Here is a 9,462-nt window from a genome sequence, read left to right on the forward strand (position 1 = left end):
CTCCCGAAAAAGACGCATTATTATCCAGAGTTGTTTACCATGATATTCACCTTCTCTACAACATCGTAGTGATAGCGGAGGTAATCGTAAACTCATAAAGGTCGCATGACCTCCCGAAAAAGACGCACTATTATCCAAAGTTGTTAGAGATGATTTTCACCTTCTCTACAACATCGTAGTGATAGCGGAGGTAATCGTAAACTCTTAGAGGACGTATAGTCAGATAGTCGTAAATATTACCGCGCATGTCAGGGGTTCAACTAAATCTTATTTGCCTCCGCTTAAGATCAAAACATATCGTCTTTTCGTTGTTTTTCTTCCTCCATTTTTGTCGGAGATCAAAACAAATTATCATCATCATCATCGTTTTGTTCTTCCCCGATTATGTCGGAGATCAAAACAAATCATAATCTTCTCCACCTGCCTTTCCGCTAATATCGGAGATAAAAACAAATGATCAAATCATAATTTTCTTCCCCTTTATCTTCTTTTCCTTCCACCGCTTTTGTCTGAGATCAAAACAAATCAGTGCATTTCGACGGTAAACATGTCGCCACGTGTTTTTTTGTTGTTGTCTTGTTATGTTTTGGTTTTTCCGATCCGATTTTTTCCCCACTGGTCAAAAATCGGAGTTCGGAAAAATGTAGAAAAAAGGGGGAAATCGGATCGGGAATTGGAATAAAAATCGGTTACAGCATTAAGATAAAGGGCTAGGATAAGGGTTGCGATAGGGCTTTATGTTAGGTTTAGGATAGAGTATAGTGATATAAATCCAGGGTTGAAGTTGGTCATTCCATTAATTTGCAGCGAAGCAATTGTCGCCAGAGCAAATGTCATGGAAACCTGTAACACAAAGCTAAGCATATTCATCATAGAACATTTTCTTATGATTAATTGCAATGACATTTTTGTGTTCAAAGACCAGATTAGTTTTCACGATATCAAGGTCAAAGGTCATGGAGGACATTTAAAACATGAAAATATATTGTTCTTGCAATAGTCTTGAACAACTTCTAGAGAGGATTCATAATATATGAATAATGAATTAATCAGGCCTATTGGTCCCATGTTGGATCCATGGTGCTACCTAACCCTATCCTTTACCAGGGTTACCAGTTGATCCTTTGTCGTGACATAGCATATGGGTGGAAAGGTGATGCCTTTGGCTAAACTTTTTCTTGCACACTGGACATTCAAACGGCTTTTCCCCCGTATGTATCCGCATGTGAGATTGCAGCGTGTACTTTGCGCCAAAGGCAGATCCACAGGTTAAACAAACATGGGGCCGGATTCCCTTGTGGCGCTGTTCGTGTCGGGACAGTCCGGCTTTGTCTTTGAATGTCTTATCGCAGAAGCAGCATTTAAGCACCACCGTCGGTGGCATGTGCATGCGCCGTCTGTGGTCAGTCATGTTCAATCGTGTCCGGAACCCCTTTCCGCAGACGTCGCACTTATGGGGTCGTTCACCCCGGTGTTCTGGAAGGTGGTTCTTGAGGGCGCTCTCTGAAGAGAAGGAACGTGGGCACTCCTCACACTTAAAAGGGCGATCCAAGGTGTGTTTTCGCCTGTGAACCATAAACCTGTCCTTGTGGGTAAATGTCTGGCTACAGAACTCACACTTGAATCGACCACTGTTTTTATGTACAGTCAATTCATGTCTGTTGACTTGCGTGAAAGAGGTAAACTTTTGAGGGCAGTACTTACACTTGAACACCTTTGCTTTCTTTGTGGTTAACAGTATTCGCTTTCCAAGCATGTCCTTAGAGAGTTCAGGATGGAAAGCCTCAGCCTGTTCCTCAGTTTCCTTCTCAGGTCCAACATACCTTGCTTTCTTATCCTCCATTTTGGCCGTCGTCTCTGTCCTAACAACCATGTTATGTTTCCTCCTAAGATGCCGAACGAAGTCTTTCTTCGCTTTTAGAAACCTCTGGCACTTGGGGCATTGGAATGATGAGGAATCGTGCGAAAGCAGGTGCTGCTTGAGCGCTGTCTCATGCCTACACTCCAGTCCACACACCTCGCATATGGGTTTGATTTTCTTCATCTCCCGGTGAAAAGCAAGGTGTTGTCTCAGGAGTCCTTCTGATGGGAACAACTTCCTGCATCTCTTACAACTAAACGGCTTCATGTCTGTCTCTTCTCTCGCATTGTCCTGATTGGCACCTGTTGTGTCCTTGTTCCCTGTAATCAAAGGCTGAAGTTTTACCTGCAGGAATTGTTTGTTCTTATTGTCTTTGGCAACAAGCTTCTCTGCTGCCACCTTGGCAGTCGTTGCTTGCTTCTTCAGTCCGGAAGCGATGATTTCAATCCTTGATGTCGTAGAGGGCTGAGATTGGATACTGACCCGAGAGTCAACCCGACTGCAGAAGTTCTCCTTGTCATGCTCAAACTTGAGATGTCTTGAGAGGCTCTTGGCATTGGTGTAACGGTACTTGCAGTCTTGACATTGGAACATTTGGTTATCTATGGACGAGAGAATGAAGGAATGACACTGGAAAATCAAACCTCTGCAAATACAATGCCAGTCCATATACTGTAGTGCTCAAAAGTCAGCGAACCCCCACCACAAAATTCAATTCTTTATGCTGAGTGTTGAATGTAGGCTACAACACTACAATGTCCGGTGAGTCAAGAGAAACAAACTTCATTGAACGTAATATTTTATCACCTGATTTCAAAATCAAATATCTAAAACATGGCAGAACCTGAATATTTGAAATATGCTCATTTCCTGGTTGTGTTCAATAATTTTTGAGCACCACTATACATATTAGTGCAGGGTGATATTTCATTATCAAAATTATGTTGATATATTGCGGTAACACAATACGATCAAACTATTGTCAATTATGAGAAGTTAATCACTATTTTGTTGATCAAAAATACTTCTCTGTATTGCTTTAGACGAACTCAGAATGTTGTAAGTTGGTACTCAAATGCCTGCTTTTCATGGAAAAACACCAATAAAGGCCTTCCTTTCAATAGCCCCTCCCCAACTCTCACAGAATTGCATTACCTCTCCAATACATACATGAGTACGAGACAGTTCTGAAACTTTATTGGGCACAGTTTTCATTTTTTTATTTTTTGGGGCCATTTTTCAGTTTTTTTTTGGATAAGCTTCATTGCAATAGAGGGGATTTTTGTAGGCTCCTTTTTGAGTTTCAAGGGCTCTTTTGAGCATTACAGGGACTAAATAATTTTATTTTTTCTCAATGAATTATACCATCAGATGTTTTTTTTTACTGGTTACCGCACGAACAGTATATTTTCAGGTATACAATGTCCTCAATGACCTTTGACATTGATATCTGAAAACTAATCTGGGTCTGGTAACACAAAGATTTGCGATTATTCGTTCGCTTGATTTTCAGAATTGATTGTACATTGTAGTCAGTGTAATCGATTGATAAAGTGTTCTACCATGATTGCTAAGCTTTGTGTTACTATGGGCCCCATCAATGTCACTCCTCTGTGCATACTTGACCAAGTTTGAAGTTGACCCAGACTGTTCTTCAGTTATTGAAACTAGAAATATCACAGAAGGGTCATGTAATATACTGTTCCCACGGCAACATTATACCCAAAACATATAAACAATGTGTCATTCACGTCTTTACCAATATGTGTTCCAAATTTCATGAGAAGTGGTTTAAAAAAAATAAGGAAATACTTTGAACCACAAAATTTGCAATGGACCACCCAACGATTCCTATACCCCTTTACACTTTGTTTGGTGGGGGTATGATAAAGAAAATGGGTCAAATGGATGGTCAACCCCAGACACACAACATCTTACGATTGTTCAAAGTTTGTAGGTCCATTTATAATTATAAATCAAATAATATAGGATTAGGATTTGCATAGCGCACTTATCCACCTTGCTAGGTGCTCAATGCGCCTTGGTCGATTTACCTTGGTCCACATGAAGTTCATCCAGACTGGTCTGGAATCCAACCCTCTTCCTGTACTCTGGACTATAGAAGACTCTAAGCTCTGTTCCCGACTTGATAGGTTTGGTGATACGGAAGAAGATATCCCCATAGGACTGGAAGGCTTCCATGTTCTGTTCTTGAGTGTTCCTGGCATACTGGACATGGTGCATCCAATTATCAGGGTCTGTGGACCCGTCAAGATAGAACCACGTTCTGCCTCGTACACACACCTGTTGAAAAAAAAGAGAAAATAATGTCACATCATAAATGCAATTTTTGGTTCCAGTCTGTCTCCTCCTCCATGTCTTCGGGTACACTTCACCTATGCATTTTAGTGCTTGGTCTATACTGGCTAAACTTTGGCAAATGGAAGCAAGTGATACATCAGTCAAATTTGAGTTATTGTTGCTTCTGAAACACACTTCGTATGTTGCACATTCATGACAAATTTGGGGAAGAAATGATCGTTCTATGGAAAGATATTGAAGAAAATGTGCTGTTCAATTGCATTGACGGCTATGTAAATGACAAACACACTTTTGCAACGGGCTTCCATTTGCCAAATTACGGCAGTAAAATAGACCAAATACTAGGAGGTTGGAGTGAGGGTTTACATGTAGGTTAGGCTTAGGGTTAAGGTTAGAATCCCCGCCCTGCTATTGTCTCCACTTTGATAAAAAAGACCAGAGAGCAATGTCTGTCATCTGCAAGGCCAGCCATTACGCCTGATTAACTTAGACAAAAGATGTTTCCTGTGTATTTGGTTTTATATATATACCACCTCCGCATTATACCAGCAAACAGCTGTCCTGCCAAGATCTCACGGGATTTACCATAACAGAGACACTGATATGATTATAATCTCCAACATATTGAGCTACGTTTAAACCAGATTCTTCAAGTAATAACAGTTTTCTTCCTACAAATATTTTGGTGCCTATCAAATCAGGGAATTGACTTCAGTGGAAGGGGGGGGTGGTAGCAGACCGATGACCTTTCTTCTTTCTTGGAAAAATATAAATTGATGAAAAAGTAAAATACCATCGCTTTTTTTTTGTTGGGGGGGGGTGGAATAGATAGAGCCTCCGGGCTGTGTTGCGGTTGCACAGTTTGAAGATACGACATTTAATCTAAGATTTACCTCCCAAGTTGACGGATTGCAACCGCCAATAACTTCTTTCACAAACTCTCCAGTGTATGGCCCAAACTTCTTTCCCTCTAGCAGGTCTTTAGTGGAGATCACACCCTTGATCTTACACTCTGATGTTCTGATGAATGCCAGGCCTGAAGGAAGACCGGACGGTTCTGCCCTCATCCCTTCCGCTCTCCAAGTCTCGTCAAACAAGGATTCCGTCTGACAGTACTTGGTGACAGTTTGAACTTTCTCAGGCTGGCATTGAGCCACAGGCAGCGGCTGCGGAAGACTTCCCTTCTTTGCTTTGGCACGAGGACTCTTCTTCTTCATGGTCACAGCCGTTAGACCGTCAGCATCGATATTGCTTGGGGCAGGATTGCGGAGAGATGGTGTTGCATGGACGGTGCTCGGAGTTGCAGCAATATTGTTGTTGGTTGAGTTGGAGAGGTCTTCAATGAGGTAGTTAGGACCTTGTAGGGAGTTGAGAGTTGTAGGTTGTTGTGGAGGCCGAGTTGCTTCTGTGCTTGACAGTGAAGTGGGCACCTGTTGGATTTCTGCCACATGGTGAAGCAACAGGAAATTAACATAGAAATAAAATGATATCAGACATGAAAAACACAACAAAACCAACACAATATAAAAAAAAAAACATGTATTGCATCCATATTGTACTCAATTATAACTTAAACTGAAAAAAATATATATATAAATATTGGTGAGGATTTAAGATTAAGAAAGTTATTTGAATTATTTCATTTATAATGTAATATACAAGCAGTTGCCCCATATGTTATGTATTACAAATATGCATAAATTTCAATTTTTCAATGGTTCATGACTAAGAATTTTAAGGGCATCAAAAAATGTTTTTTTAATTGATTGCCACAGGGCCAAACGGCCTCAGGCAAAAAGGGCTCTTATTTTGTCCTTAAGTCTACAAATATTTAGAAAGGCATCAAGGCCATTCTGAGGGCATTTGATTGCCACAGGGTCCAATGGCCTCAGGAAAAATGGCGCTTATTTTGTTCTTGAATCTAAATTTCGAGGGACATCAAGGCCATTCTGAAGTCATCGGAGCCTATGGCCTTGGGTGGCCTTGGGTTAATAGAAGCGCTGATAGGTGTTATAAAGCTGTTCATAACTTGCGAGCGCCTTTACAAATAACCAGTTATCCTTGTGATAACCGATATGCACACAATTTTCCTTGATGTTTATTTTGCAACTAACAAGGGAACACCTGGGCCCCATCTTACAAAGAGTTACGATTGATCCAATCAACCATAACTCTATGGAAATCCATCAGTGTCATAATTATTTTCTACGGGACATTTGCAAAATGTCCTTTGTAAACAAAGGCGAACACACCAAATTTTCAAGAAAACAATGAATGTATGAACATACATCATATGTAGAAAATATTTCAAACAAACATGCATTTCAGATGTTGACTTTGCTGGCTTTCCAAAGTTGTGATTGATCGGATCAATCGCAAGTCATTAGTCTATGAAAGACGGGACCCATGCGTTTGTAGAGTCACTCGTAACTTACGAAGAGCTTTATGAAACATCCATCAAAAACAAGGGTCACTTTACCTTGCATGGCAGCGTTAAGGGCATGATCGTAGTCGTGTCCTGGGCTCTCACTGATGGTGATGCGAGCTGATCCCGAGATGATGGGTACCCTTGGAGGGAGGGGTCCTACCAAGCTCTGTGCCGGACAAGGAGCAGTACATGCTCCGCTACTTGGAGCTTGCAGAGAGTTGATGTCTTGGGAAAATCTAGGGTGTGTGAGGTAGAGTGAAGACAAGTGAAAATACTCTCATGAATACTTCTAAACCGATTCAGATGTTTGAAAGACTCATAAAAGTAACTTTGTTGTTGCAATATAATAGAGGAGCCATATTCTATAAAATTGCAAGGTACAATTGTAACAGGTCAGATTCCTGTTTCACAGAGACTTGGTATAATGACACAATTTCTATAACAAGTTCATTAAAGGGGAAGTTCACCCTGAAGAAAACTTTGTTGTAAAAATAGCAGAAAAAATAGTAAAAAATATTGGTGAAGGTTTGAGGAAAATCCGTTAAAGAGTAAGAAAGTTATCAGAGTTCAAATTTTTGGATTTGTGACGTCATAAACGAGAAGCTGCCCCATGTGTTATGTAATATGAAATGCATAAATTTCAAATTTTGTATGGTTTCTGATGACTTAATTTTGATTTCTATTCATGATCGGGTGTGAAATGATTTGTCTATTGATATACAAAAGTTACAGTGAAAACCATTTTCAATTTTCTGAGAAAATGGCATTTCATTGATTTTTTACCATTCGCTATGTAGGAATGCTGCTAGCATGATGTCACAAATCAAATAATTGAAATTCTAATAACTTTTTAATTATTTGATGAATTTTTCTCAAACCTTCGGCAATATTTTTTATTATTTTTTCTGCTATTTTTACAGTAAAATTTTTGTCAGGGTGAACTTCCCCTTTAAGAGTCAATCATATCAAATGATTCCAGTAGCTTAAAACTGTTATTACTAATTTATTATCATATAACTGTGATGCTTTAAAGCGACCTTTCATTGACAAATTTGCAAAAGGCCTATATTGACTTGCATAACATAATCCACCCGCCATGACAGCCCATCAGACTAGGGCGATAAAAGCTCGAAAAGCACAAATTTGATCGAACTCATGATTGTAATTTACTTTGGGTGGCCGCAGTTCTAGTATCCAACAATCCCAATACCTAGCAGGTCTCTTGATTTCTAAACCAAAATAAATAACCTCTGTGAAGTTACATGATTCAAAGTGAAAACACGCAATTACTTCTGGGTGGTTAATTTACTAACTATTGCTCTCCTGTATTATACCTCCCACACATGCCAGCATCTATTACATAATACCCCCAGGCACGTAGCCGAGTGAAAGACCTGAATCCCTTCTCTGTTCTGAGATTAGCCTTGATTTCCACATGATTTGCCAATGAAAGGTTGCTTTAAAGGCATGCACTGGGCTGGAAATATTTATATCTCAATAAACAGAGTAAAATTCATGGAGCAAAATGCTGAAAATTTGATCATAAACGGATCACAGATAACAAAGTTATCAAATTTTAAAGATTTTTATTATTCCGGTGAAACAGTTCTACACAGGTCTTCATGAATATTCATTAGGTAGGCAGATGATGTCATATCCCCACTTGTTCTTTTGTTTTTTTAATGTGAAATTAGGTTTATTCAAAAATTTTCTACCAAGAACTAAAACAATTGGATTGAAAACTGATTAAGAGCATTAGTTATTTATTGCTGCAACATATTTCAACATAATGGAGACACATCATTTACACATTTATGGAAAAATGAAACAGTATTTCTTGTAATAACATGAGAAAAAGGAAAGTGAGGATGTGACATCATCAGCCCACCTAATGAATATTCATGAAGACATGCCTCGAACTGTTTCACTGGAATAATCCAAATCTTTAAAATTCAATAACTTTGTAATTTGTTATCAGATTTTGATGAAATTTTCAGCCTTTTGTTCTGTAAATTTAACTCTACTTTAAGATATAAATATTTTCAGCCCAGAATATCCCTTTAAAATTAATTAGAGTCAGTACCACTACACCACATCTCTTCTGATAGTTAAAGAGGAATCCAGCCTTGACCATAAAATGTTGTGTTGGGAAGGAGAAAAATAAATTAAACAGAATGGTGAAAGTTTGAAAGAAATCAGACAAGCAATAAGAAAGTTATAGCTGCTTTAAAATTGAGATCACTAATAGTATGTAGATTTAAAAATTGGCAAATGGGTATGTAAATCATGACAAGAGGCAAGGACAACTTTCCATAGACCATGTACTTTATTATCAGGGATTTGTGGTTTTCTCCCTTTCCCCTGGGGCAGTAATCTCAATATACCCCAGGTAGTATATTGTTTTATGTCCTCATAAAAGAAAAATATAATTTGAAATAAAACTCTGGGAAAAATGTTTTGGGGAAGAGTACATGGAAGAGTAGTCCTTGCCTTACATCACTATGACATCCCATATGAGGCCAATTTGAAGTCTCCATGGGTATAGTGATTACCAATATTTACAACTTTTAAAAATTCATAACTTTCTTGTTGTTTGTCCAATATTGTTCAAACTTTCACCTATCAACTTGTCTGATTTTTCTTTTTCTTCTAAAAACAAGTTTTCATTTGGCTTAGATTCCCTTTTAACTGAGATGCTGTTATACTTTCCCTAGTTTGTGGTATCTCGTCTGTATGGCATGGTATGTGATAGGATACTGCAGGTGATGGTATACATGTAGTACCTTATTCTGAGATCATGGTACCCTGTTGGCATAGCATGGTGTGCTCGTGGAGGATATTGCTGGGGCTC

The 9,462-nt window shown here is 38.9% G+C and overlaps 1 protein-coding gene across 1 annotated transcript; it reads right to left on the minus strand.

Annotated features, from left to right (window-relative positions):
- Positions 1-703: 703 nt before the first annotated feature.
- On the minus strand, positions 704-6,866 carry LOC121420161 (zinc finger protein 91-like). The gene is made up of 4 exons (XM_041614700.1): positions 6,663-6,866; positions 5,077-5,624; positions 3,916-4,165; positions 704-2,463 (listed from the first exon to the last, which is right to left on the minus strand). Exons 1-4 carry the CDS (start codon positions 6,667-6,669, stop codon positions 1,094-1,096), a joined length of 2,175 nt encoding a protein of 724 aa, XP_041470634.1. The 5' UTR covers positions 6,670-6,866; the 3' UTR covers positions 704-1,093.
- Between the last annotated feature and the right edge of the window lie 2,596 nt (positions 6,867-9,462).

This window comes from Lytechinus variegatus, chromosome 8 (assembly GCF_018143015.1).
Source record: "Lytechinus variegatus isolate NC3 chromosome 8, Lvar_3.0, whole genome shotgun sequence".
In the NCBI taxonomy this organism is placed as follows: Eukaryota; Metazoa; Echinodermata; class Echinoidea; order Temnopleuroida; family Toxopneustidae; genus Lytechinus; species Lytechinus variegatus.

Bases quoted from the DNA above. Each gene is read 5' to 3' on its own strand.
- LOC121420161 (XM_041614700.1), bottom strand. The intron at 4,166-5,076 runs GTAAATCTTAGA...TTTTTTCAACAG, and splicing joins GCAATCCGTCAACTTGGGAG to GTGTGTGTACGAGGCAGAAC. The intron at 2,464-3,915 runs GTAAATCGACCA...TCTCGTCCATAG, and splicing joins TGAACTTCATGTGGACCAAG to ATAACCAAATGTTCCAATGT.